Raw genomic sequence first — 27,754 nt, forward strand, 5'->3', positions numbered from 1 at the left:
TAAAATTCATGCCATTTATAACATCATAGCTGCACCCAACACAAAATCTCCAGCATTTATGAGGTTTTGCTTGCCACAGTTGTTTTACTCCATATGAGAAAGATGAGGTGGTGGGAGGGACTTCATTCTCTGTTTGAGTATGTGCACAAGTGTGTGGGTTTGGATGGGAATTGAAAAACCTTGACATTACCACTTTTGATTATAAATGCATCCTCATATTTGTGAGCCTGCTTTGAATTTTTCTTTTCACTGATGAAAACTAATCCAAAAGTAAAATGTAAGCGAATGGGTGACTGTTTCTATAACTCATCTGCTGAGGTGAGGAAGGAGATGCAGTTGTGACCCTGGAAGGCATGACACTTATTATGTGAAGGGATTCCCATAGAGCAGCTCTAGTTTGGATTGAATTAGTTTTAATTGCTAAGAGTATGGGAACTGCATTAGAGTACGAGAGACTGTTCAGTTTTTCAGACACGTTATCTTTCAAATATCTTTCATATCTTTTTCTGTTTAAAAACGTTATGTGGTCTTATTGGCTGGCTTTATTTAATGTTTTTCTGACCTTTCTCTGTTCTTTTGTGCAGTTCTTCGTCAGACTTTCACAAGAACAGGATTACTCTCCCCTTTTGTCTTTTGTGATGAATTTAGTACTGTAAGACTGCAACACAACAGAGCCATTACTGAACTGATGAAAGCAGCTAATCAACAAGTACTTAATGGGGTAAGTTTTGTTACACATCTTTGGCAGCTTCTGCAGTTAGGAGCTTTTGTTTAGGGGTTCTTTTAATATTGAATTAAGTCTTTAATAATTATACAAAATAAATCCTTAGCTGTTTAGGACGACATTCTCTGGCTCTCTAGGTGCAAACCAGTTTTTTTACCTTATTAAATAGTAATAATAAAACAAGTTAAAATGTTTATAAACAAAAGTAAGGTGTTATAAGTATTGCTACAGCTTTTTTTGACAGACATCCATTTTCAACTTTGAACTGTTGGTTATGCTTACAATCTCATATTTATATCAGTGGAGGGTGTAGTATGTGTACTTGTACTTCAGGCTGAATCAGACCTGTTTGCTTATCTCGCTGCTTGAACTAAGCTAGTTAATTTTGTTTCAAGCATATTTTAGAGCCCTCATTTTATCCTGTTTGCCAGCAGAACTCTAAAAGGGCAATAATCTTTCCAGCAGAGGGATGTTAACAGATTACCAGTGTGATAATAATACTTTAATTTGTTGAAGCTCTCTGCAGCATGCAAATGGCTGTCAGTAACCTCATTTTCTTCCAAGAAGGTTGCAGTTTATGTTTTGATGAAGCTGTCCATGTCACTGGCACAGCAGACAAGTTATTCTTTTTATATGGCATGTTTTTATGGTGGATTTTGTTGTTTCATAGGAACTTGATAATGGAGAGTCTCTTGCGATTGGGTATGTATTCAAAGCATGTAGAAATACTAAATGAACTCCTTCCCTAAAGTTCTGTGCTCCACTCTGAATTTAATTAATACTGCATTTCATATTTTGGCTCTGAAACAGAAAAAAAAGTAAAGGTTTCTCCAGATTCTCAAAATGATGTGGTGATAATTTGTTCTTCAGTACAACTCTTTCAGTCAGTGCCACTGTTCAGGAAAACAAGATTTATCAGGCATGAATGTAAAAGAAATAATCTGAACACCACTGTTAAAACAGAGTATAGAGTTGTAGCACATATTCATGCTCTTGCAGTCTGCTGATTTTCAGTATTCACTGAAACTCAGGCTGTTACAGTATGGTAATGTCAAAGTAATTTCTTTTCATAACGTGAATAATATTTTTAGAATGTGTACAGCTGTATCTTACTTGTAATTTAGTTTAATGCAGCCTAACTTTTCTCGATTAGGGAAAAAGAAGTTCTCTTTGAGGCACAGACTTCGAGATACTTGAATGAATTTGAAGAGGTTGCAAGGCTAGGAAGAGGAGGATATGGCAAAGTATACAAGGTATTCTTTACTTCCCAACTAAAACTACTCTGTTTATATCTATTTCATTGGAATTTGGAGTTACTGTTTCAACTGTACTGCCAAATGTTTTTTGCATAGAAGTGCGAATGTTACCTTAGAAGAAAGTTACTGTTTCATTTCAAAAGATGCTCACTTGTAATTAGTTTTGTTTGTCATATGCAGGATATATCAGATGTTGTAGTTGTGTATTTTGATCCTTTTAAAGTGAATGAAAACTCTTTATTTGACATGTGAAGTATTAGGATATATTGACTGATTGGTCTGCACACCCCAATGCTTTAGTTGTGGCTGCTTTTAAAAAATGAGACTCAGTATGAATATAAACTATCCAATCCAATGTTCAATTAAGTACTTGTTTAGCCAGCCCAAGGTTCCCCATGAGGTATGTGCCATGTGGAAATGACAAATGTGGTCTCACATTTATTGAGGACCTGTTAAGCAGCTATCAGGATCTAGCAGTATCCCTGTATGACAGCAGGGGCCTAATCCCAGTTTCATTCCCTGATACAGGTGATAATATATAGGAATGGGGTGGAGACATAAAATTTTAGAAAATAGTGGGTCTGAAAGGATTTAATTAATCCAAGCACTTTTACATCTAATTTTCTCATACTGCAATTGTTTTCAGGTCAGAAACAAATTAGATGGTCAGTTCTATGCTATTAAAAAAATTGAAATTAAGAAGGCTACAAGAAGAGATTGCATGAAGGTATTCTTCCTGTGTTTTGTCCTTGTTTTAACACCTCTGTATCTTATTCTGTTCTAATTTATTAATGTAGCTAATATAAATTTTATGCATTCTGAATTTCTAAAGGTTTGAGCCTATCAATACCTAGTAGAAAAAAGTAAAAGAGATGCGTTAAAGTCCATTAAAAAAACTATATTAATTACTTTTATTTGATCATTTCTGCAATGATGAAAATCAATTTGTTTTAAAGCTTTCAATTCTTTTCTGTTACTGTAACAATTTCATCTGTTCTTTCTCTCTAAGAAACTTACTTTTTGTTACCTTTCATGTTTACTAAGCACTCAGAATAAAGGAGTGTCACACTGTGGGTTTTTTGGTCTTTTTAGGTGCTCCGAGAAGTCAAAGTGCTGGCTGGGCTGCAGCATCCCAATATTGTAGGCTATCACACTGCTTGGATGGAACAAGTTCAAACAGTACATCCAAAAGGAAAGTAAAGCTCATTGTGTAATTCTTGCTTGCATCTTACAACCTCTGTACTGTTATTTTAAGGAGAGCATTACTTCTCCGAAAAAATGACTGATTTTTTTCCCCTCCTTAAAAGAACTAAAAGAAAGAGAAATTACAAGTGATCACCAGGTCCTTCTGTACACTCAATCCCTCCTTACCAAATAATTTATTTGTTACTCAATGATTAATTTGGAACTGTGGAAATATTAGATTTACTTGTGGTAAGATCTGAGGAGGATTTTAAAGTTGTGTAAAGGTCAGTGAAATGCAGTGAAAACCTTTTAATGCAAAAAGTAGTGAGTTGACAAGGAGAAGAATGAACACTGAGGAACAAGATGCCTCAGATATTGGGGGGAAAGAGATGAATAGGACAAAAAATCCACAAATTTTCAACTATGTTTTGAAGTCTCAGAGATGTAGCAACACTAGAATCAGCATCCCAGTATGCTTCTCTTTGGATCTGGAAAAGATCTGAGAAAAACTGAAAACCTGGAAATACATACTTTTACTGATGAACCCTCCCCCACCAAAAACTCTTTATTTTGCTTTCGAAGTTAGACTTCTTAAATTTGATGAATTGTATTTCATAGTCCTGCACTGACAGAGAAATTGGATTTTTTTTGTGTATCGGACACTGGCTGTAACTGTTGAGAATTTATCTACTTTTGTGTTCATTTTACACCTTCTTCTCAGTTTTTCTCTACAAGTTCTTTGTTCTCAGTTCTTTGCATACTCTGTCCTTTGGTCCCTTTGTAACCCTAATCCATTGGTCCCTTTCTAGTCCCTTCCTGGAATGCCTTTAGCAAGTAAATCTTTTGATCCTCTCTTAGTGGGAGGTTTGGTTATGCTCTGTATAACTTTATTGCTTTCCAAGTCACTGACTTGATGCCCAGCCAGCCATAAGCACAAAAGAAAATGCATAAATGCATAGGAAGTTGACAGTAGATTAAAACAGGAAAATCTTTAACCAATGATCCTGAGAATCTCGAGGGAAGCAAATGTTTAATGCTGGGGGTCCTTCATAAGTATTTAATGGTGGTAATGGAAGTGCATAATGAAATCTACAGGTAGCTTCTGTGGTACTTAATGGTTTCCCTTGTCGTACAAGATTTATGTTTTATACTTGCTTCTGTGTGCTAAAACAGCTTTTTCATATAAAAATGCAATTTTAATGACAATTATTTTCAAGATATCAAGTGTCTTCAAAGCAGCAACATTGTGATGTGAAGGGTGATGCCTTGTGGAGCTGCTTCTGTAACTGTGTGTTATTCTATACATTTTAAACTCTTACTTTGAACAGGCTGACTTCTGAAAGATGAAGTCTAAGTAAATATCTAAGCAAGCCCAGTACAACCCTTTTAGTGACTTTGTACAACATATATTTTCTTTTCATTTAGAGATAAATAAAATGCATATTAGGGTAGCTTCTTAGCAGACTTAAAAAGGCCCTTTTGCAGCAGAAATGAGGTAATCTAGAACTATCCACAGGTAACAAAGTTAAATTCAGAGAGGTGCTTTACTTTAAATGGTAATTTTTAGTAAATATGTAGATACATTCTTTGTTTTATGAAATACCATATTTATCTTTGTATCCAACAGGTAAAGCAATAATGGAGCTGCAGCCATTATTTTTGGAGCATAAGAATAGCAAGTGAGTATTACTAACCTCAGTGGTAAGGTATATGCAACTTTAACTTCAGCTGTGTATCTGAGATGTTGCTGTCTGGGACAGCTGTCCGAAATTCCTGCTGGTAGAAAGTATTAAATCAGCTGGAGCCTGCACTGACAGTTATGTAATCCTGGAGTTTTATGTGGGGAAGCAGCTGAACTCTTACTTGGGAGTGCTGTTTGCAATTGGGGAAAAAATTCAGCATGGTGTATCACAAATAGATGGCATGAAACCGTGTACTTATTTGGATTTCTCTCCCTTTGATATTTTCAGTGATCGCTGTCACATCCAGAGTGTAGAAAGTGGTAGTTCAATTATCTTTGCTGACCTTACCTCACAAGAAAAGAAGCCCTGTGACAGTACCAGTCTTGAAAATGTGCACAGAGAATCTGTGCAGAATATGGATGTACGGAATGACTTTACAAACAGCAGTAGCAAAGAGTATGTGAAACCAAATAAATGTGAATTATCCATAGAACTACAAGAAGACCGTGTGTTAACACATATTGTTAATGTTAACACCTTATCAACTGATGTAGACAATCATTCAACACAGGGAACTCATTCCAGTCTGGATCAAGATGCTAGCACTGAAAGTGAATCCTGCTCTGAGAGCAAGTCCTGCTCTGAAGGATGCTCCAAAAATGAGGTAGCACTCTGTGGAGAGTTTGAGGTAAATACTTATCTGCTGTCTAATTTTGTGATGTTTTTAAAGTAGTTCAGTAGACAGTGGAAATGAATTATTTATTAAAATGAATTTAAAAGAGTGGAATGACTGTAAATAGAGCCAAAGGTTCAGACAATTTTTACTTAAGTGGGTAACATCATTACAAGGAAGCTGACCAGAGGAGCTGGCAAAGCTCAGCATCTATGAGGAACTCTCCATATGTTAGGCATCTTGAGTCCTTTCAAAGTACCTGCATGAATACAAAGTGTTACTGCTGCATTAAACAGTCCCATCAAAATTAAAAGTCTTTAGCTTCTGCTAATGATAGCTAAAGTAGCTGTTACCGATGAAAGTGTCTTGGAATGTCATGAGGTGCCCATGCAGTGTAGGAGTACTTGGGGAAGAGATAAAAGCAGATTTGAGTAGGGAATCACTTGTGCTCTAAAACCTTGCTGTCATTTATCCCATACTACTGATACCTTTTGTATAACCACAGCCAGCTCTAGAATGCTTCAAGCTTTTGCTATCACTTGGAATTCCCTCTTGGAAGAAATCCAGTTTTAAAGGTGTCTGCTTGAGTTGTCCAGGTTATCAGATGAACTGGTCCATTACCAGAAACTGAGCTACATATTAATGTTAATAAATCAAAATAGTTGGGCTCAAAGGTCTTTACCAACCTAAACAATTCTGTGATTCCATAAAATTCTGCATCAAGAAGCCGATTTTTTTTTCTGCTATTTTATATTGGTTAAGCTGGAATAAACCTCTGTGTAGTGTTTCTAGAAGGCTTCAAACTTTAATTTGAATATTAAAGATGCATCTGGCAGTTTTATTAGCATTTATCATATAACAATTGTTAAAATTTGAGAAACAATCAAAAAACTGCCCAAAACTAGATAGCATTGTTGCATCTGCTTCTTGAGTGCAGTAGATAACTAATACTATATTTGATGTCCTTTTGGTACCTGTTTTTGGAGGGGTTTTTTGTTTAATAAATTTTGGATTTATTTGCTTTAAAGAAAATAACTAAAGAAGTACTGTTCATGTTACAGTGGCAAAATTATGGACTTATTTTTCTGTTAGGTGGAGTATCATCTGATGCTTCATATACAAATGCAGTTGTGTGAAATATCCTTGTGGGATTGGATTGCTGACCGTAATAAAAGATGCAACAAGAGTTCAGAGGACCCCTCTAGTAAGACTCATCACTACCTTATTCATTGTAAAGCAAAGAATTTTTTTTTTTTTTTGGTAATTTGAACTGCAGTTATCTAATTTTGTTTTACTTCAGCAGCTTATAATACAGATTTTAATTAAATTCTTTATTGACTTAATCAAATAGCAGCTTGTATTGAATTTTTGCATGATAGATGTTGGTAAAAGAATTGAAATTCCTGAGTTTTAGACAGCTCTTCAAAAAAGAATGACTGAATGCCTGAGGCATAGTTGTTACCAGGGGAGATCAGTGTCTGGGCAATACTTCTTATTTGGAACAGAGTTTTTTATTGACAGAATCTGCTGCTTCTCAGAAAGCTGGTTATGGGCTAATTTATCTGCTGTGGAAAATACAATTATATAATTTGATCCAGACAGGTTAATTTGTAATAGGTTAAAGAATGGAACATTGACTTTTTCTGAGTGACCAGGGGGTTCTCATGCCCTCCTACCAAGCAGTCATCAGTAACCTGACATTTGGAAGAACAAATTCAATGCTTTTAAAGCAGTAGAGACATGTTCCATTCTCTGGGGTGGTTGTATAAAAGCAGCATATGCACATCAGGTTGTAAAACAAAATGTATAATTAATGTTTTATCTTGGTTTTAATCACTATTAAGGTAAATCTGTTATTTTCATTCATAGAGACAGGTTTACTAGCAAACTGTCAGTTGACTTCCACTAATCTCTCCTGCAATCATAATCTTTTAGCTTTCGTGAGCTAAAAGATGATGTTCCTGGTCAGGAAATTACAGAATTACAATTGCATTTGAGCTTGCAAAATGCTGTTTTCACACATTTTCATGGAAAAGATGAATGTTATCATAGGTTAGACATGAAGAAATGGAAATCCAAATGTGAGTAAATGGTGACTGTTCAAAAAGACAAGTTAAATATGGGTCATTAGAGCAGGGTGATGATGTAGTTTAATAAAATAGTAATGTGGAAAATGGTCAAAACAAGGATGTGCTAAATTTTTATAGGACATCTAGAGCCAGAGGAGATTAAGGAATTTCAGAGGGTAGCAGAGCAGCAGAAGGATTAGAAACAAAACAAGAAAAGTGCAAAGCAATACCGACAGCATGTCACTACATAAATTAGTATGATTTTATCTGGAATTGTATTTTTCATGCTAGGTCAGAATTTACATGAAAGTAAAGAGTTTGTTAAATCCATAATCAAATAACTATCTGATGGGGTTTGGAAGAATCTTTTCAGGAGGACATAGGTTCATGTTCCCTGAAATTTCCTTTTTGGAATTTTAATCTTAGTGACTTTTTGCTGATTCAGAAATAATATCTTGAGAGAGACATGGTAAAATCCCTATTTGCTCATTCTGTTAAAAATTTATTCTACAGCATAAATAAAGAGAATTCAATAAGACATACCACCATATTCTTGCATAACTTAGTAAAACTAGCTGAAATAATTTAAATTGTTTTAAGGTCCATACCATCTTGTGGATGTTTGCTGGACAATGAAGATTTTCCGGGAGGTGGTAGAAGGGGTTTGCTATATCCATAGCATGGGAGTGATGCATCGAGACATTAAAGTAAGTTCATCGAATTATTACTTGAGGTTGAAGAAAACAAAGACAGTTTTCATTATGGGATAATGAAAGCAACTTCATAGTTGTATTAGAGATGACCTGGGCTCTTAATTTAGTTGTTGCATAAGAAAAAATACATAATCTCCTTTATAGCAGTGCTATACTTTCTTTACTATCAGCATAGTACTAAGTTACACTGACTTCAAAGTGGATTTTAAACTCTGGAGGTGTTTTCTCCTTTGAAGCCATTTTCCTGTCAGGAACAAGCATGGTCAGATTGGTTTTCTTTTGTCTCAGTCTTTCCTTAACCAGGGTAGGAACTTAATTACCTAAAAAAAAAATTATTTCGGTAATTACAAAAATAATCAAAGCCCCTTGACTAGACCTCAGTTTGCTAACTACATACAGTTAGCTTTTGCAAATATGTTCCAGTTGCTTGCTTACTGATAACCTGAATAGCAAGGAAGTGAGCATGTGTTTTCCTACTTTGCTTCCTGCTCAGGTTTTCTGCATCTGATACAGCAGCTGTATGAAGAAATCATGATTATTAAAACTTCACATGTGGAAGCCTGGAACTACTTGAAATCACACAATCTTCACTCTGGATTAATTTTAATTTTTCTGTCAACTGTTTCAGGGTGAAGAGTTTTTCAGTTTGCCTTCCCATTTAGCATCATCATGGCCTTATTGTCCAAAATCTGATAGTTATATAAAGAATTTCAGAATTCTATACAGTTACTGTAAACCTGGTTTTGAGCCAGTTCTCATGGTTTTCACCATATTCTAATGGTGATTTTACAAATACCTACCAGAGACTGTAATTTCTGGGATAATATTCTAAGGAAATCTTTCTGTGTGAATATCTGAGAACAGAAGCCCAGTGGGTGGGTGTCCTGGATATGTTTTTACTTAAGTGGATATGAGAAGCCTAGCAACTTGTTCAACAGTGCTGCATTTTTTAAATTTAATCTGCATTGAATAAAAGAAAAGAATGGAGATTGCCTACCTCTTAAGCTATTCACATCTCCTTTATACACTAATAAAAGACCATTTCCTTTGTGCCACCTGAGCAAGTTGGGAGATTTTTCGAGATACATAATGCTTGCATTTCTCCTCTTTAGTGGTCCTAAAACCAAAATATATGGCTAAAAACTGTTTCAGTTTTCTGAGTCAGAGCTCTCAAGTCTGTCATAATTTGGCTCTTTTTTTTCATAGCAGCTTCCCAGAACTATGTAGCATATTGCAGCTGCTTATCACACAAAAAAATGTATTTTGGTTTGTATTATGTCTAGCCCAATGATATTTAGTCATCCTTCCTGCTACATCAGTTGGTCAAATTTACTGTCCACTCTTGCCTGTTCCTGTTTACTGTTCTGCAAATTTCCCAGTTTTTGTTGGGGAAAAAAAAGTACTTCATCTTTTTACTAAATCTTGGTTTTTCTGTTTTGCTTTTCTTCCTTTTTTTCTAGATCCTTCTTCTAGGTATCTGGTCTTTTTGTCCTAAATGGTGTTGCTAACACATTGTTTGGTATTAGCAATGTCTATTTTTTCCTTTCTCACTAAAAAATGTTAATCATACCTGTGAAACACTGGATTTTATAGACTTCTAAACACCTGAAATTCCCTAATTCTTTATATAGACATATTTTTAAATTGTATTCTGTCTTCATTTGCAGCCTAGAAATATCTTTCTACATGGATCAGATCATCAGGTAAAAATAGGTGACTTTGGATTAGCCTGCAAAGACCTTCTTTGGGATGATGCAGACCAGTGGTTTCAGACAGAAAGGATAAATGGTAAGAGAAGAAAGTGTAATGGGTTTCAGTGTTTAAGTTTCTATGATATTAAAATCATTAAACTGTTACTTGCAAGGGTAACAATACTTGCTAAGTCTCAATTGCCTTTCAAAGGACTGACACATACTTCAGGAGTGGGGACCTGCCTCTATGCCTCACCAGAACAACTGCAGGGATCTCACTATGATTTCAAGGTAGAAAACTTTTTGTTTCTCCTTTTCTTTATTAAATATAGGTAGATAATAGAAATAAATCAAGCCTTTCAATATGCAAATATATATTTGATAAATACATATTCCTCCTATTATCATTCCTAGTATTTTTATTGAAACATGATTTCATCTTTGCCTTCTCGTTTGCTATTAAAGCAAGTTATTTTCTTAGTATGTTGAGAACATATTTAGATTTGAATTTGTGTTCTTTTAGTAGTGTCATGATACTCTTCATATCATCATGAAACTTCATTGTTGTGAAACTTATTCATATAATGATTTTATGAGAAAAAGAAGCCCACTGAGTTAAAATAGCAGTTATCCCAGAACTTTCTCTTCACCTCATTAACAGTCAGACATGTACAGCATGGGTGTTATCCTGCTAGAACTCTTCCAGCCATTTGGAACAGAAATGGAAAGAACAGAAGTTCTTACACATTTAAGGACTGGCCAAATTCCTCACACGTTCTACAAGAAATGGCCTACTCAGGCCAAGTATGTGAAACTCCTCACCAGTCCCAGAGCTACAGAACGCCCAACAGCGGCTCAGCTTCGGGACAGTGAACTCTTCCACACCACAGACCAGGTAAGTTGTGCCAGTAACCCCAACCCTGAATACCTAAAGGAACACAAAAAGAAAATGTTCTTTGTATCCCTGCCTGCATTATTTGTTTGGCTTTGAACCTAATCACATGTTCCTCTTAAGACTCTTTCTGATTACAGTATTTAGGCCACTGTATTATTTCTGGTGTCTCTGCAATGAGATAGCTGGTCATTACTTTAGGCAACTTTCTGAAGGCTGTACAATTGAGATGTATTTTTTATAGGTCAGCAAAGCTTTCAAAAGGTTTTCATCACATCTGCAGATTCTTCTAATCATTTTTCCTTTCCATGTCCTAGTGCTGTGTGGATTAAGTTGTAGCATCAAGAATGCAGAATAGCTTGAGTGCTGCTGCATTGTGTCTGTAGTGGATTGCAAACACAATTCGAGTAGGTCTGTAAGGCTTTATCCTTGCTGAGCTATAAGTGAACTAAACTCACTCATTTTCAGGTTATTTCTAACCTCCAACAGAAGGTGAGACAGCAAGAAGAAGAAATAGAGAAGCTGAGGGAGACAATAAGACTGCTTTCTGAAGAGCAGGATGAACAAACAAGACTAGGCTCTCCTGTTTGAGTAAAGGAAGAACTAACCTCAATTGTGTGTTAAGTTATATAAAATGTTTCTTTTTTTTTTACATAAAATATTTCAATGCGTTTTTGTTTGGCTGTCTGTTCTTAAAAAGTATTTATTTTTTTTGCCTTGACCAAAGGCTCCTGAGAAAGGGATCATGTTGCACTGGAAAAATTAAGAGCACAACTTGTATTTACATAGGGTTAATTTACATACCTCAGCCAGTGAACAAATGTGTTATGCAAGAGTAACAAAACAAGGAAGGTCACACCCAAAAGGCAGCTGTAATGCTTTTATTATTTTAGGATTCTGTCCAACTGTCGTATCTAAAATACATCTCAAAAAGGACTCAAACATTACAGCACGCATGAGGTGGAATAAGATTAAAACAACATCACTATGAAGGGCAGGGGCTCACTTGAGTAGCTTCATCACAGAGCTGAAAGGTGCCAGATTCTCACAGGACTTCATCCACTTCTGCACGTTGGCCGGGGCGCTGTTGGCAGTGCCTGTCTGCTGCAGCGCACACCACGCCACCACATCAGCCACCGTCAGTTCATTGCCCACCAGCCACGAGCTCTTGCCCAGGGCAGCATTCATGGAGCGCAGCACTGCTCCTCTCTCCTTGCTGCTGCCTTCTTTCAGCTGGAAGATGGCTGTGTCCACCCAGCTGTCGATCAGAGTTGAGGTAACTGCATTGTACTTATGCCCAAACAGGGAAAAGAGAAATCGAGCGATGTTCCCCTCTCCTTCTATAGGGCACATGGTTTGAATGCTAAACTTCATCTGGGGTTTGGGAACTGAAATTAACAGAAGGGAAAAAAAGTGAATACAAATTAGTAATTAACTAGAATGGTAATTCCATGATGTACATTTGTGATGCCAGCATCACTGTTAATATCATTGACCTGATGAACAGTTTTGAGTCCTGTGGGATAAAGAGATTACTTTTTAAAAAATTCAGCCAAATCTCCCCCAAACTTTCTTTTCTAGATACCTTATTTGTAGAAACTGAAAAATTTTTTATTAAAAAAAATCATGAGGGTACAAACAACTCTGTCAATGTCACGTGTATTTTAACAGCAGTAACTATAAACAAGCATCATCTTCTGGCTCAGCATGCTTCACAGCTATGAAAAGAGAACAAAAATGTTTCCTGTTTTATCATGTCCATATGTCAGCACAGGGACACTGAGGCATCTGTGTGCAAGGGTTTATAGCACAAGTTTAATTTTCTCATCTACTGTAAAATATTGATCTAAAAATTTCATTCTTACCATCCTTCCAAATCAGAGTAAAGCCCAACTGATACTCATGACGTGGCTGCTTCTTAGTCTGCTCTCCAAAGCATTTCAAGAGGTTTTCTGGCACACTTTTCACTGATGAATGTGTGTGAACAGCTGATAATATTTTGTATCGTTCACAAAGCAGACTGTGTATCACTAACAGTGACAGTGGAGGTACAGAAGGATTTGCATTAATGACAACATCTTTCAGGGCACCATAATCCTGAAAGGAAAGTAAGATAATATTCAGCAGGTAAGACACATTCCAGATCATACTCATAACTACTGCTTTCATTTGACACCAGAATGTACATAGTCATGCATTTGTATATCTGAAATCCTAACAACATTCAAGTAAATAAATTCAAGCTTGGACATTTAAAACTTGTGTAAGCCTTTAAACATCCTCCTTCCTTGACATGTAATTCAAGGACATGACTGAAATAAATTCTATTCCAAGATGAAGCCAATATTAAAGTTTCCAGTTTAGTAACTAACAATAAACCAACTGCTGAAATTTCACAATTAACTATTCTTGCTTGAAATGATATCCAAATGAGTATATATCGTACTAGTATTTATAAATGTTTGTACCTATAATCTGGATGGCCAAAATGAAATTATAATTATAGGTTGTATATTGAATTCTGAGTGTCCCAGGTTTTAATGCCCCCTTTCCAACCCTGAAAACTGAATGTTGAGAAAGCATCTATCAATGTAACTGCCCACCTTTCCAAGCATCAGATCTAAATCTGCTGTGTTTGTTGTCAAAGGAGAAAATTCATCAGTTTGAATTATATTTGTTACATCAAAGTCAGCATCAGGGGTTTGTATCATCTTGGAGAGCCCATCAACAGCACTCTTCAGTTCATATAAACGCTTCAGAATCTCTTCCTGGCGGGATTCAAGTGCTAGAAGTGATGGGTCAACCTCTTCCTACAGGAGAGGAAAAAACAAGGCCACATAAATCTTCACTCAGCTCACTGTCAAAATAGTCCACAGCTCACTTAACATTTAAGTCTTGAAAGACTAAAACCCTTCAAATAACCAGACTATTGTGAATATCATGGGCTTATATCTTATATCATGTCTGTATGAGTGTAGTGAGATGGCATATTTAATCAATTCCTGAAATCTTCCTGCTTAATAGATTTTTTTAAACCATTAGTTACAGCAAACTCTGTAACACAGTCAAGATCAGACAAAGAGTTGGCAGTGAAGTGCTGAACAATGACTGAAAAATCAAAGACAGCTTGTCAGGTTCTTTTCAGCCCTGAAGAGCAGATGGGTAAGTTTGTGGTACAGCAGCCAAACAAGGAAACTTTTTGACAAATCAGGTAGTTAATACAAGTAAAAAAGCCCTGCAGGCTTAGATGGATGGTATATTGTGTGGATTCAGTCTTTGTTTCAGAGAATATAAATTGTAGTGGAAAAAAAAAGATCATGGGCTTTGTTACACGTTAATACCAATGTAGCTTTTTATCTCAATTACCTCACAAGCAATCTCATGTTACAATCTCATAAAAGAAGATGAAAAATGTATTCCTGTGGCAGGTTTTAAGTCTACAAGCTTAAAATAACGTTAAAGAAAAATCTTCAAATAGCCTATTTCTAAGCATCCTGAATAAGGATTAACAAAACCCAAACGATCATGGATGAAGAGATAAACAAGGCATCCAAGCAAAATCATTATATCCACTTAAAATATTCTCAAAGACAAGGGAAGACCTCGTACGTGACCATTATTTAGTTAGTACACAATTCCATACTTTGCAATGGGAAGACATTTCGTTAGCATTCCTGTTAAGTTCTGCCCCAAAGTTACTCCTGCTCAGTATCTCCACCATCAACCTGGGTGAAGGCACAGCAAATCCGTGACGGCGTTAAACTAAATTTGGCCACAAGTGGCCTGTGAGAATTCCATGCATTCCTGGCACTGGAGAGAGGCTGCTCAATTAGTCCTATGTAACACAGCATTTGGAAATTTTGTCTTATTTGAGGCAAAAGAAACTGAGACTAGAAATAGAAGGTGTGTAGCTGGCTAACACCCGAGCTGAGCCAGCAGAGCGATGATGCAGCAGGACGGAACGAGGCCCGCTGGGCACTCTCCCGGGGCTGACAGGGAGCTCGGCACGGCCACTCACACATAAAAACCGCGACAGGAACACACGCGAAGCCTAGGAAAGTCAAAATGAGAACTTCTGAAGGCTTAAAAAGCATTACAGAGAAATTCCTGAAAACGTTTATTTTATTTAACCCTCGGAAGCGCCGCTTAAGGCGAGGCGGGGCCAGAGCCCCTCCCGCGGGTTGAGGCGGTGAACTCGTCCCCGGGAGCGCTCTTGCAACGGAGGCTCCTCCCGATCCCAAACAGGGGCTGGGGCTCTCACCGGAGGGAACACCGGCCCAGCGGCCGCATGCTTGACCTCTCCAGGGCGAGCACCGTGGGCCGCAGCCTGAGCAGGTCCTTCCGCCCACCCTTCGCTCCTACCTGCGGCAGCGCGGCGGTGCCGGGGGCGCGGTGCAGGTTGGGCAGGGGGTACATGCAGCTGGGCAGGTGCTCCGCCAGCACCGCCGTGCCGTGCAGCGGCCGCACCTTGTACATCGCGGGCATGGCGGCTCCCGGCCGGCCGCGCGCCCGCTCCACCGCCTCCGGGCTGTCCACCCCCGCGCCCATTGGCGGAGCGGCACGATACTGACACGCGTGGCACCCAATGGGCTGGGGGATTTCCCACCCGCCCTGCTTCCATTGGCCGCTGTTGGGTCACCGAGCGCGTCCCCACAGGGCGGTGGGCGGGGTGGTGCCGCCCGGCCGGGGCGCGCAGGCGGTGCGGGGCGGGCGCGCCGCGGCCGCTCCCGGCGCTGACCGAGCGGGGCGGGAGCCTGAGGAGAGTGCGGCGCATCCCGCCCCGCCGGGGCCCCGATGGAGGCGGCTGCGTCCTGGTGAGTGTGTGCAGTGACCCGGTAGCGGCCTTGGTTCCCGTCTTCGCACCCCCTGCCTAGGCCGCTTTGGCCCCCTCACGGGAGCCGCGCTCCTCGCACGGGCCGTACTCCGGCTGCCGGCGCGGTTCCGGCTTCCCCTCAGTTCCCGCTTCCCCTCCCGGCTCGCTTGGGGAAGCCTGAGTGGGGTTTGCTGTCCCTCTCTCCCTAGCCCGCAGCCCGCCGGGACCATCCGGCCCATCGACCGCGGATCTGTCCATCGCATCTGCTCGGGGCAGGTTGTACTGAACCTCGGCACTGCTGTGAAAGAGCTGGTGGAAAACAGCCTGGATGCCGGAGCTACCAACATCGGTGACTCTTCCTCGAATTTCATAACGTTTCATAGGCTTCTAAAGTACATATTTTTCCTCAAAACCGAGTGCATGTTAACAAACCTGGGCAAATACTTTCTGCTTGATCCAAGCGAGTTTGCAGTGTATTTACTCCTCAGGTTAATAAAACATTCTGATTCCCAGGCTCTGGCTGCATTCCTAGTAGCCTGTGAGACTGTGTTATTTAATTTCTAATCCCTTTGGCCACTAAAAAGGCGTATGGCCTATGCAGCAATGGTGATCAGGCTGTGCCAGGCGGTAGCCTTGGGCTGGCACAGGGTAAAGGCAGGGCTGGTTTCCATAGCTCCTGGGATGGTGGCTGGGATAACTGGGAAAACTTCTGTTCAGACAGAAGTTCAATGAAGCTGAATTACCTGGAATTACACACTGGTTTGCGTTAGATTGACCTGACTTTTGACAGCTATCAGGATTTTTTTTCTGTTATTCAATTTTGACATGGAAAGCTGTATTTTGAAAAATTGACTTTGAAGTGCAAAATTGATACTAGACACCATGTGTGAACATAAAGAATTAAAATACTTTATGACTCAATTTTGTAGATATAAAACTTAAAGATCATGGAGCAGAGCTGATAGAAGTTTCAGATAATGGAGGTGGAGTAGAAGAGGAAAACTTTGAAGGCTTGAGTAAGTTGAATTTTTTTCATAATTTAGTTTATGGTATTTAGTCTAATCATATTTAATGGACATTTGGCTTTTACATAATGTTTGTGTTACCTGCAAGACTTGAGGAACTCTAGACTGATCTTCTGTAGTGCTCTTGTGGTTATAGTTCTTGTAAGTCAGAAATAGTCTTTGGTTTCTTTGCTTATTTAAGTGGCACAAGTAATACAAATTATCTTAGAGGAGAAAATCTTATAAATGTTCATGTGGAATAATTCGTGTTTAATCATTGGTCATTGTTGAAGGAGTTGAGCTGTGTGGAAGTGGCTGCTTTAGGAAGGTGAATTATAAACTTGAGTATTTGCTGAAAGGGAACTGACATTGCACTGACTGTCAAACTAGTTTGCTAGTTTTGAATTGCATAAAATGGGAGCAGAAACAATATTGTCTGATGAATCTAACTAGCCACTGCAACAGAAATACTGGAATTTCTTTTTTGATAAAACAATTAGGAATCTTTTCCCCCATAGGTTATTACTCAGTAACTTTGGAGTTCATTGTACGTTTTTGGTACATCAGAAACTCAGTCTGCTGCTGTTCCAGCGCAGTGAATGTTCAGGGGTGTTGCTGCTAGGTCAGTTTGTACTCCTACCAACACCGTGATCACAATCACAACAATTTGGTGACTGGTGCTGCACTGGTGGTGTGGATTGAGTCCTCCTCAGCTGTTGTGGTGGACTGGATTTATGCCACCATGCACAGCACAGGCTGCAGCTGTTTTCTGGCAGGGCAAAATCTGTGACAGGCCCAGCAGCAGCAGAGGCAGGTACTGTGTCCTGCTCTGAGGCATCTTGTAATGCTTATACCAGTAATGCTGAATAAATCTGTGATGTAAGTGTGAAATAAGAGGTGCATATGAGGATTTTTTTTATAGGAAAAAGGGAAAGCAAGCAGTGTTTTGCCTTTAATCATTATGTAAAATACAGTGAATAATACAGAAGGTTTTTTGCTTCTTGACATGCATACAAAATCTACTTGCATAGACCAGTGTCACTTTGAAGTGAAGTATGTATTTGAAACATCTTTTTCCAGCTCTGAAGCATTACACATCAAAGATACAAGATTTTTCAGATCTAATACATGTTGAAACATTTGGGTTTCGAGGTGAAGCTTTGAGTTCACTGTGTGCATTAAGGTAATTAATATTATTTATTAGTAGTAGAAAGTTACTATATGCACAAAAACACTACACCCTTTCAGTTATTCAGTTATTATTGATAAAATGAAACTTCCAGTTCCTTACTCTTAAGTCAGTTTCGAGCAATAGGTTGTCATCATCCTGAGTAATTTCCAACCAAAATTATTCTATGGTTCTAAGCACCTAATTGATCATTTTATATACAGAATTTAGTGTTACTTAAGTATGCAGCTCTTTACAGGGTGGGATTGTGTATTTGCATGAGTGTTTGATCCTCTGATTTAAAGCACTGTAATATTTGAGTGCTGGTTGTTAGGCTGTAACTCATTAAGACTGTATTTAAATTTCTTTCAGACCAACTGTACATTTTAAATCAGCTTTTGTACACAGTGCTGCTGGTATATTTTAGAATGAGGAATGTAATGTACAGCAAAACTAGATTTTAACATTGAGTTTTATAAGAGGAATGAAAGGCATACAAATAAGAATGTGTAGCTAGGAAAATGTTATACTACTCTGAAGAGCAGGTTCTTAGTTGTTTATGGGGGAGAGTTGTTTTAATTAAATTAGTAGTATTGCTGTTGTTTCCATGCTGCTTGACATGCGGAGTAGATAAGATGATATGGTGCTCAGTGAATAATTCTGTTGCCTCTTTCCTCCCATTAGTGATGTTACCATTTTCACCTGTCATAAGTCAGCAAAGGTTGGGACTCGTTTGGTGTTTGATCACAATGGCAAAATTACTCAGAAGACTCATTTCCCACGACAGCAAGGAACAACTGTCAGCATCCAGCAGTTGTTTTATACGTTACCAGTGCGGCATAAAGAGTTCCAGAGAAACATCAAAAAGGTAAGGTCAGAAATTCTCAGTTCAAAGGAGTGTCGTCCCCTAGAATTTTTCACTACTGAATGAAATTCAGTTCTCTGTAGAACGCATTGATTACAGACTATTTCATGCCTGTCTTACATCTTAATTAAATAACAAAAGTCTTGTATGGTTTTCTCTTCTGCTTTGCAGTATTTGGGTTTAAAGGTACATTCTCAGATTTTGAAAATAATCCATATCATGATCACTTATCTGTATTTTAAAACTAGGGACTGCTGCGTTTTGGCTAAATACCAGTCTTGTAAATATCCTATTTAGTTTTAAAATGCTATTTTTTATATATAAATATTAATTTAGTTTGTAAATATTTTAAAACTCCCTCCTCTTTGTTGCCTGCAGATATCGAATGCATTTATTGAATTCATATATATATATATAACTTTTTTTTCCTTTAATAGGAATATGCAAAAATGGTCCAGCTGTTACAGGCCTACTGTATTGTTTCCAAAGGAGTGCGGATTAACTGCACTAATCAAGTTGGCCAAGGGAAAAAAAGCTGTGTGATATCCACTGCTGGAAGTCCCAGTTTAAAGGAGAACATTGGAGCAGTATTTGGACAAAAACAGGTACTGCTTTTATTATTGAAAAGAGAGAGAATGTAGCTATATAGAGGGATTTTTAGTATCTAATAAGGTGTGAGAGGATGGAGTGTTGGCCTGCAGCTCACCCTACAGGCTGACAGAGGAGAGATGCCACAGCCTCCACAGCTTCCTCTGAAAGTCTGAATGTGCTCAGAGATGTTTTAAGAAAGAGAAATTATTTAGGAGATGGGGTTATGGCTTAATATCCCTCTGAAACCAGTTTTAAGAGCTGTTGTGCTAGCAGATGGGCTGTGTGTCACAAGAACAAGCAAATTTAAAATATCCTTAAAATGGTGTGATGTGACAGCCTTAATTGGAGAACAGAAAACTGAGGCGTATTCACTTTTGCAAGCTCTTCTATGAAACTGAGTTTTATTCTGGATAACGTTTAAATGAGATTGCAGTCAGCCCCTGTAAAGCTGTAGACTGTGATAATTTCTAAGGAATAGCTATAAAAATAATTGGTATCCTCTAGATGAGAGCAGAGATGAAAAAAAGCTCAAAAACATCCTTTCTGCAACTGTATATTACAATTATCAGAAATATTGAGTGGTTGATAGCTGCTGGCTGTTGATAAACAACTTTTCCCTCCACAGTGCCCATACAGAAATCTCAAAACCTGTTCATGCTGCGGCTGAAAGATGAGAAGGAAGATGTAACTTTGTCTTGCCATGTGGCACCAAGCATAGTCGAAAATTGAATGTTATCTGAATAAAATGTTTAGCTTATAGCCTGTTTTTTAATATTGAGTACTTAAATTGATAGAAACTGCTGTAATGGCAAAAAAATAAAAGTGGCATGACTGGAAAAGTGTTTGTGGTAAACATAACTGTTCTTAGGGAGGTTGTGATTCAAATAATGCATTTTTTATTGGCATTTCAAAAGAAACTTCTATTACTCTTTTTGCCTTTTATTTTAGCATAAAACCTGTTTAGGTCAAACTGTCAATCATTTTGTTGTTCTGCCTGTGTACATTTAATGTAAGAGTGTGTGAAATAACTAAGGCATATGTTGTATCAGAGGATGAGAACAGGCATTTCTTATAGGCATTTTTCTGTTTCTGAGTGATCAGTGCTATTATCTTCTAGTAGGTTTGGATATTTTAAGTGGTCAGCCAAAACCCACCATTTTCTCAAATTTTCAGGCTAATAAATGACAATAAAATAAAGGGAAAAATCTGTGTAGGTTTGATGTTTCACTTTCTTCCCTCATTTTTTTATGTTTTCAGTTGCAGAGCCTTATTCCTTTTGTTCAGCTTCCTCCTAGTGAAGCTGTTTGTGAAGAATATCGACTCAACCCTGATGAGATGCCACAAAATCTTTATAGGTAATTAGGAAAGTACAAACCACTGCTGCCTGTGGCACTTTACCATAAACCAAAATTTAAAATAATAAAGTGAAAGAAATTAAAAGGTGTGGTTTACACCATTGAAAAAAACTAAGAACAGCATAGTAGATATTGGGATAAAGTTTTGTAGTAGCCTTTGTCAGACAAGGAATGGGGAGAGGCAATGTGTATAACCATATTCACTGATGCTGTATAATAGTGCTTCCTTAAGCCCCTTATAAAATACTTTCCCCTTAAACCTGCTTTTCTCATCCATTTTACCTTACTCTTAACATTATTTATCCAACAGTATTACTGGCTTCATTTCTCGTTGTGATCACGGTGTTGGTAGGAGTACAACAGACAGACAGTTCTTCTTTATCAATCAACGTCCCTGCGATCCAGCAAAGGTGAGGGAGTTGTTTTTCTATCGTCACCCCCACTAACTCAATATTCTCTGAAAACCTCAGGATTAGTAGCTCATGTGTATGTTTGTTTCTTGGTAGTAGAAGTTCCTCTGTCTCAAGTTTCTATCTTAGTTGTTTATTTGAGTGAACAAGATCTCAATCATACAATATATGTTTTAGTACATTAATTAATATACACTGGTGCAAAATAGAAGATAATATTTTTGAAGTTTATTGTTTTTTCACCTTTTTTGCAGGTTGTGAAGATTGTGAATGAAGTTTATCACTTACACAATAAACACCAGTATCCATTTGTTGTCCTTAACATTGGGGTAGATTCTGGTATGTTCTAAATAATTTTTAGCAACTTCAGTAAAGGCTATTACAATTTATTCTTCAATGGTGTTTGTATTTAGAGAATATTGCCATTTTCATTCATATGGCTTCCTGCACTCTCGGGATTTTTTAATGCTCAGTTGGTGAGGGAGAAATAGTCTAGCTGTGGTTTCACTATTTTTCCCCTCCACCTTTTCTATACTCAAAAATAACTTCTTAAGTGGTGAGGAAGAGGTCATCTTAAATACAAGGAAATGTGTATCATGTTTTTGTTTGCTGGAATATTGAGACAGTTAAATGTGATTTGCAGATAAAATGGCAAACAAACTAGAACTAATTCTGTGCAATAACACTGCATTTTATTTGTAAAGCAGTTATTTTTTCTTTTTTTTCTTCCAGAGTGTGTTGACATCAATGTAACTCCTGACAAAAGGCAAATTTTACTTCAGGAGGAAAAATTTTTATTAGCAATTCTAAAGACTTCTCTGATGGAGATGTTTGGTAGTGATGTTAACAAACTGAATGTCAATCAGAAACTTCTGGACGTTGCAGGTAGGACACAAAATGTGGAAGTTTTGAGTATGATATATATCAGAGAATTAAAAATAGAGAAATGTGTTTTTAAAAACTCAAGGAAGAAACGAAAAAACAAAATAAAGAAGGACCTTAAATTACTAAGTGATTGTTATGGAAATGACACATGCCAGCAAGCAGGATTTACAGGCTACTTTGTGAGGGAAAAACACAGAATTAATTGATAAAGCTTGCAAAAGATTTGTCCCAAGATATCTGTGATTTTTTTTATGAAAATGTCTTTGAGAAAGAATGGTTAAGGGGTCATAAATAAAATATGAAAATTAAGTATGAGGTTTTTTTATTTTAAACTTTGATTCTTTTATGTTATCTGCATAAATTGATGATTATCTTGTGACTGTGTAGTCTTTCAAGATTGCTTTCCCGAGGAGTTAAGATCATCTCATCTTCTTCCTTTCATTCAAAAATTCATTCTTCTAATTTTCCTTTTTGCTAACATATAAAATCAGTTGTAGCCTGATTCTCATTGTTACTTTAAATTAACCTTCAGTAAAATCCTTGTTGGACTGGCAGCTGACAAGGTTGAAATCCTCTAATGACCTGCAAATCCCATGTACTCTAAATGCCTATCATGCCAGCTTCTTAACACTTTGCCAATGAAATTTTATAGTGACCATTAAAGTGTAAGAGCAATTCACTTTTCATTGTCACTCTGTCATTAAACTCTTCGGATAATGTAAATAAATGTGCTGATTGGACTAATGTGTTTGAGTTTAGAAAGAGACTACAAATTCATGCTTAGTAATGCCATGAAATATCTTGAAGATGTAACTGTTTCTGTGTTTGATATTAATGCATTTCAGCCCTATACTCATTGTCTGAAGCTTCAGGGCTCCTTTGAGCAGTTTGCTATTTTTCTTACCTCTTTTCATTCCCTTTCCTAAACCACATCATTTGATTCATGTTTCCAGCTAACTTAGAATCTTGAAATACTCTGTATTCTGATTTCATTAGGTAACTTGAAGAAGACACTTCCTGAAGAGACAGAAAAGCCTCAGGCAGAAGTGCTGTCTGACTCTGAGACTGAAAATCCAAGTGGTGAAGGCAAAAGAATAATGACTCTTGCCAGATTAAGGGAGTCATTCTCTCTCCATCAAGCTACAGAAAGTAATTTTCAAAGCTCTAAAAAGGTGAAACAGCAGCACAGTTTCCCTAGACAAAGGTTACTCGATACCACTGGGAGTACTGTAAAGATTCAAAAGGCTATCTTGACTAAGGAGGCTGAGAGTTGTCGTAAGTTGGACTCAAAGGTGTCAGTTCCAAGGAGACACTTGAGAAAATTAGAAGATACTGCAGATTCTGGATTCTGTAGCATTTCTGAGTCAGATGCTGGATGTAGTACACCAGAAGCTGGAAGCTTCATCAATAGTGAAAGTGCAATTAATTCTGAAGAAGAATTCTGTAGCACAGAAGAACAGATGCAGAAGGAATGTCTTAAAACTGCTGGATGTAGTAAGAAGTCATTGGACTGTGATGTTCAGGTCTTGGGCACTGAACCCAAGCTAGATCAAGTGAATGACAGGACTGATCAAAACAAGTTCTCTCAAGAAGCCAATAGTTGTTCCCCAAGAGTAAAACGTTTTAAAAGCAGAAACTTTAAAAGTAAAGCAGATGATTCCAAGGCAGGTAAATATCCTGAAGTGAAGAACACTAGTGTTGATGTACTGGTGGAAGTCAAAAAGAAAATTGTGCCTCTTGAATTCTCTATGAAGGTTTTGGCAGAAAAGGTAAAAAAAGTAATAAAGCAACAACAGAAAAACACAGAAACTGAAAATTACAGAAGATTTAAAGCAAAAATTAGTCCTGGGGACAATAAAGTAGCAGAAGATGAATTAAGAAAAGAGATAAGGTATTTCTACTTCTACTTGTTTGATATGTTTTGTACATCAGTTAATAAAATTAGTTAAGCAAAAATAAAAGACCTGTCTTGAGGGTCGGCAAGAGGCTTACATGTACCTGCTAGGTTTGGGTCTATTTTTTATTTAATGTCACAAAAAAGTCTATTTGATGTGTTATTTTACTGGCAGAGCACCTACTTGAACTAAGGGCAAACAGAATGTGGAAAAAGACACTAAAAAGGCCACAAACATCATAGATTCAGCTTAGATCAACCTTGTAAATTGCAGTGCAGTCAGAGAAACACCAGATTTCATGACAGAAAAAACACATTGAAAAGACTGCATACCTTGTGTTCCTTTGTGTGAATAAAATTTGGTGAGACGTACCTGGAAAAATAAGTTACTTTCAGGTGGTCAGTAAAAGACTGTGATTTGTTAATATTTGAATTTAAAAAAATGTGTTAGGAAAGTCTTCTAATTGTGAAAAGGAGGCAGATATGTCAGCTGCCTTCAAAACCACAATGCCATCTTCAGTGTTACTTACTTGGGCTATTGCTGTATTGCTTGCTTCTAATTTTATTATCACAGTGGAGGAATCCTGTCTTCACAATGGATTTTGTTGTGCCAGAAATGGCCTCATCGGTCAGTGGCAGATTTTCAACATTTATAACCTGTTTAAATGTGATTTTGATTTTTTTTTTTTTTTTTTAATAATATAAAGTGTGTTCTGCAGGGGAAAACCAGAAATTTTTAAGTTTTACATGATAACTGTAACATGATAAGGGTGTAATTTATATTCTTTTTATATTTTTTGTATACAGTAAAGAAATGTTTGCAAAGATGGAAATCATTGGCCAGTTCAATTTAGGATTTATAATAGCAAAGTTGAATTCTGATCTTTTCATAATTGACCAACATGCTACTGATGAGAAATACAACTTTGAGATGTTGCAACAACACACTGTTCTCCAAGGTCAGAAGCTGATAGTGTAAGTATTTTCAGTGTTTCAACAATAACATGTTTTAAATTGAGTTCAGTGTTTCAGAATGATGCCTATGATTTATATTTATGTAGCATTTCACACATTCAGAACTTTTGAGAATAAAGTGGTTTTTATATTCTTTGTTTCAAAGAGTCAATCCTCAAATGAAACACAAATTCCATGGATGCCGTTGTAGCTGTGCAGCAAGTCAGTGGTCAAACAGGTTTCCCAGTGGGCTTTCATAGCAGCCCACAGTTTGGTAGGATATTGGAGACTGTTCCTGCAACAAGGAATGCTGCCCAACTGGCTTCATTCTCCTGAGTAACACTTGGAAGTAACTGTTTAGTAGTGAGATTTTATTTTTTTTTTAACAAAGCAAAGTGAAAAGTTTTACTATGAGCTCTGTATTAAGTATTTCTAGGTTGTTTGTGAAATCTGTCTTAAGTGCTCTGCACTGTGTACTTATGCAATACTGTCTTTTTCTCTCTCGGTTTCAGGCCTCAAAATCTCAATCTAACAGCAGTAAATGAAACTGTATTGATTGAAAACCTAGAAATATTCAGAAAAAATGGCTTTGATTTTATCATAAATGAAAATGGTGAGTTTGGACCAGAATTGCTGGAAGTAAAAGAGCTCAAAGGTTTAATCTTATTTATTATGCAAAATTTCCCTTGGGTGTTATCAGAAGCTTTGAAATAAGATGCATTATTGTAGATGGGATGGTTGTTTTCCTAAGACTTATGATTCTGTGGTCTCTCTGCATGATTTAACAGAACATTGTAGATTATTTATCTCACCATCTTTTTAAAGAAGGTTTTGAAGACTGGAGTCAGTCTTTGACTACGTGACTGGATGTGCATTTTTTTGATATGTTACATTAAAATCCTTTTATTAGTACACCTGCAAGGATAAATGTGGGCAAGTGCTAAATATGGTAATTTAAAATAGAAAGCATTAGTAACTGATTTTCTTTGGTTTTCCTTATGGCTTTAGTATTGACTTGCTTTGTTCTTTTGACCAAATTCTTTAACCTGCAAGCTCCTTATTGTTTCCCTTACACAATGAGGATAATGAAAATGCAGTGTGGTACCACTTTGCTATTTGGGAAGTCACTACACATTTTTTCCATAGACTTCATTTCAGAATATCCCAGGGTTTATCTGGTCTAAAATGCTATTATCAGTCTCTTACCATCATTAATCCATAGTGATTTTGTAGTCACATAAACTCAAAAAAGTTCCATAAACCATTTGTCCTTTGAAATTGAAGGGTTTGTTAGAAAGTAGATCTTCCTGCTTTTAAGTTTACAAACAACTTTTTTTGGTTGATGTTAAAAGAGCACTGCCATAGTTACCACTTTGGTTAGTTAATCACATCCATCAAAAGATTAAATTGAAACATTAGTATATACACACATCACATCATATTAACGTTTTAAAGTAGTTCCTGAGTTTTTTCTCTCAAGAAAAAGGAATTTTCTGTTTTTCTCTGTTCCTTTATTATTGTTGCAAACCTTCCAGCTCCTGTAACTCAAAGAGTTAAATTGATATCGTTGCCAACAAGCAAAAACTGGACTTTTGGTCCACAAGACATAGATGAGCTGATCTTCATGTTGAGTGACTGCCCTGGAGTGATGTGCAGGCCCTCCAGGGTCAGACAAATGTTTGCTTCTCGAGCTTGCAGGAAGTCTGTAAGTAGTTCACTTGATGTTTGTGTTCAAATAAATAAATAAGTTTCCTGATGTAGTGCAGGTGACTGTATCTGTATGTGTATTGCAGGGCAAGTTTATTTACTGCTGAGTGTCAACAGCTAATATCCTTCCTTCTGTTCCTCATGGTTTTATCTAGTGTTACTTGGGAAATATTTCTGCTAGTTTTTTATTTTGTTCCAAACTAATGTGCTTATGAGCACCATGTTAGCTGTGTTTTGTCTTCTGATTGTCTGGTAGGTGTTTTTTACTTTTAATGCCTTGCACAGAATTTATTAACTGTAGTGGCTGAACTACTGCTCTGGTCTGTGTCAGCTGGCAAATGGAAAAAGGAAATAATTCATTTATTTTCCTTTGCTTGCAGGTGATGATTGGAACTGCACTGAATGTGCAGGAAATGAGAAAACTGATCACCCATATGGGTGAGATTGAACATCCCTGGAACTGCCCCCATGGAAGGCCTACTATGAGACATATAGTCAGTTTAGACTTGATTTCACCAGAATAAGTCAGTGTCTGTTTATTAACATTTTAATTCTTGGCAATATTTTGAGGTTTTACTGCGACTCCCCTGTTTTGAGTAAAAAAATTTTAGTCTTCAAAGTTGGAAATAATAGCACTTGAAGGCATTCAGTAGGGTTTCCTTGTTATTGCTGTTGAGTCATCAATACCAACATCCTGGAATTCATGTAAATAACTTCTCTCATATTGTAATTTACTGTGTGTTGTACTTCTTTGAGCAGCAATCAAAACTTTTATAAAATAAATAAGTTTATATATAAAGATCAGGAGTAGGTGAACCTCATTTATAGCAAATACACTGATTCTTAAAATGAAGTGGAATGTGAATTTAAGTCCCTAGCAATACCATAAAACAAATATTAATTTTCTATGTTTATACATCATGTATATGACAATTTTAAAGAAAATGAAAATGATACACAAGTTAAAATATTTTTGATACCAAAGCTGGGTTTGATTAGATAATAACTTATAGCTTTAATATTGCATTTAATGATTAATTTCCTGTTATCCGTGTTTAAGGCTTGAATAGAATAATTAGTCTGGCATCATAGCTTTTAATTAACATTGTTCCCTTCCGAATTCCAAATTTGATTTTTTAAGAACAGGGATTCTTTTTCTGATAATGAATAGGGAAAAAAGCTCTCGCTCTCGCAACAGGCACTGCCAGTTAGGCCAGCCCAAA

The 27,754-nt window shown here is 37.2% G+C and overlaps 3 protein-coding genes across 3 annotated transcripts in view; 2 read left to right on the top strand and 1 right to left on the bottom strand.

The window, feature by feature from the left end:
• The window catches only part of EIF2AK1 (eukaryotic translation initiation factor 2 alpha kinase 1), a 13,393-nt gene extending 1,837 nt beyond the window's left edge, over positions 1-11,556 (top strand). The window contains exons 4-16 of the mRNA XM_058849972.1: positions 585-721; positions 1,395-1,426; positions 1,878-1,977; positions 2,627-2,707; positions 3,073-3,170; positions 4,791-4,844; positions 5,136-5,535; positions 6,613-6,724; positions 8,190-8,296; positions 9,970-10,090; positions 10,205-10,284; positions 10,655-10,888; positions 11,354-11,556. Coding sequence (XP_058705955.1) covers positions 585-721; positions 1,395-1,426; positions 1,878-1,977; positions 2,627-2,707; positions 3,073-3,170; positions 4,791-4,844; positions 5,136-5,535; positions 6,613-6,724; positions 8,190-8,296; positions 9,970-10,090; positions 10,205-10,284; positions 10,655-10,888; positions 11,354-11,476 — 1,679 coding nt within the window. The 3' untranslated portion in view covers positions 11,477-11,556. The remainder of the gene's footprint in view (positions 1-584; positions 722-1,394; positions 1,427-1,877; positions 1,978-2,626; positions 2,708-3,072; positions 3,171-4,790; positions 4,845-5,135; positions 5,536-6,612; positions 6,725-8,189; positions 8,297-9,969; positions 10,091-10,204; positions 10,285-10,654; positions 10,889-11,353) is intronic.
• Positions 11,557-11,750: 194 nt separating this feature from the next.
• On the bottom strand, positions 11,751-15,433 carry AIMP2 (aminoacyl tRNA synthetase complex interacting multifunctional protein 2). The gene is made up of 4 exons (XM_058849588.1): positions 15,248-15,433; positions 13,489-13,695; positions 12,751-12,982; positions 11,751-12,273 (listed from the first exon to the last, which is right to left on the bottom strand). Exons 1-4 carry the CDS (start codon positions 15,431-15,433, stop codon positions 11,888-11,890), a joined length of 1,011 nt encoding a protein of 336 aa, XP_058705571.1. The 3' UTR covers positions 11,751-11,887.
• Positions 15,434-15,526: 93 nt separating this feature from the next.
• PMS2 (PMS1 homolog 2, mismatch repair system component) lies at positions 15,527-27,330 on the top strand. Its single transcript, XM_058849584.1, has 15 exons — positions 15,527-15,699; positions 15,908-16,047; positions 16,628-16,714; positions 17,783-17,885; positions 18,555-18,738; positions 19,173-19,340; positions 20,584-20,681; positions 20,992-21,091; positions 21,346-21,430; positions 21,824-21,976; positions 22,973-23,867; positions 24,678-24,845; positions 25,337-25,437; positions 26,360-26,529; positions 26,912-27,330. Exons 1-15 carry the CDS (start codon positions 15,680-15,682, stop codon positions 27,053-27,055), a joined length of 2,616 nt encoding a protein of 871 aa, XP_058705567.1. The 5' UTR covers positions 15,527-15,679; the 3' UTR covers positions 27,056-27,330.
• Positions 27,331-27,754: the final 424 nt, after the last annotated feature.

Source organism: Poecile atricapillus, chromosome 14, assembly GCF_030490865.1.
Source record: "Poecile atricapillus isolate bPoeAtr1 chromosome 14, bPoeAtr1.hap1, whole genome shotgun sequence".
Taxonomy (NCBI): Eukaryota; Metazoa; Chordata; class Aves; order Passeriformes; family Paridae; genus Poecile; species Poecile atricapillus.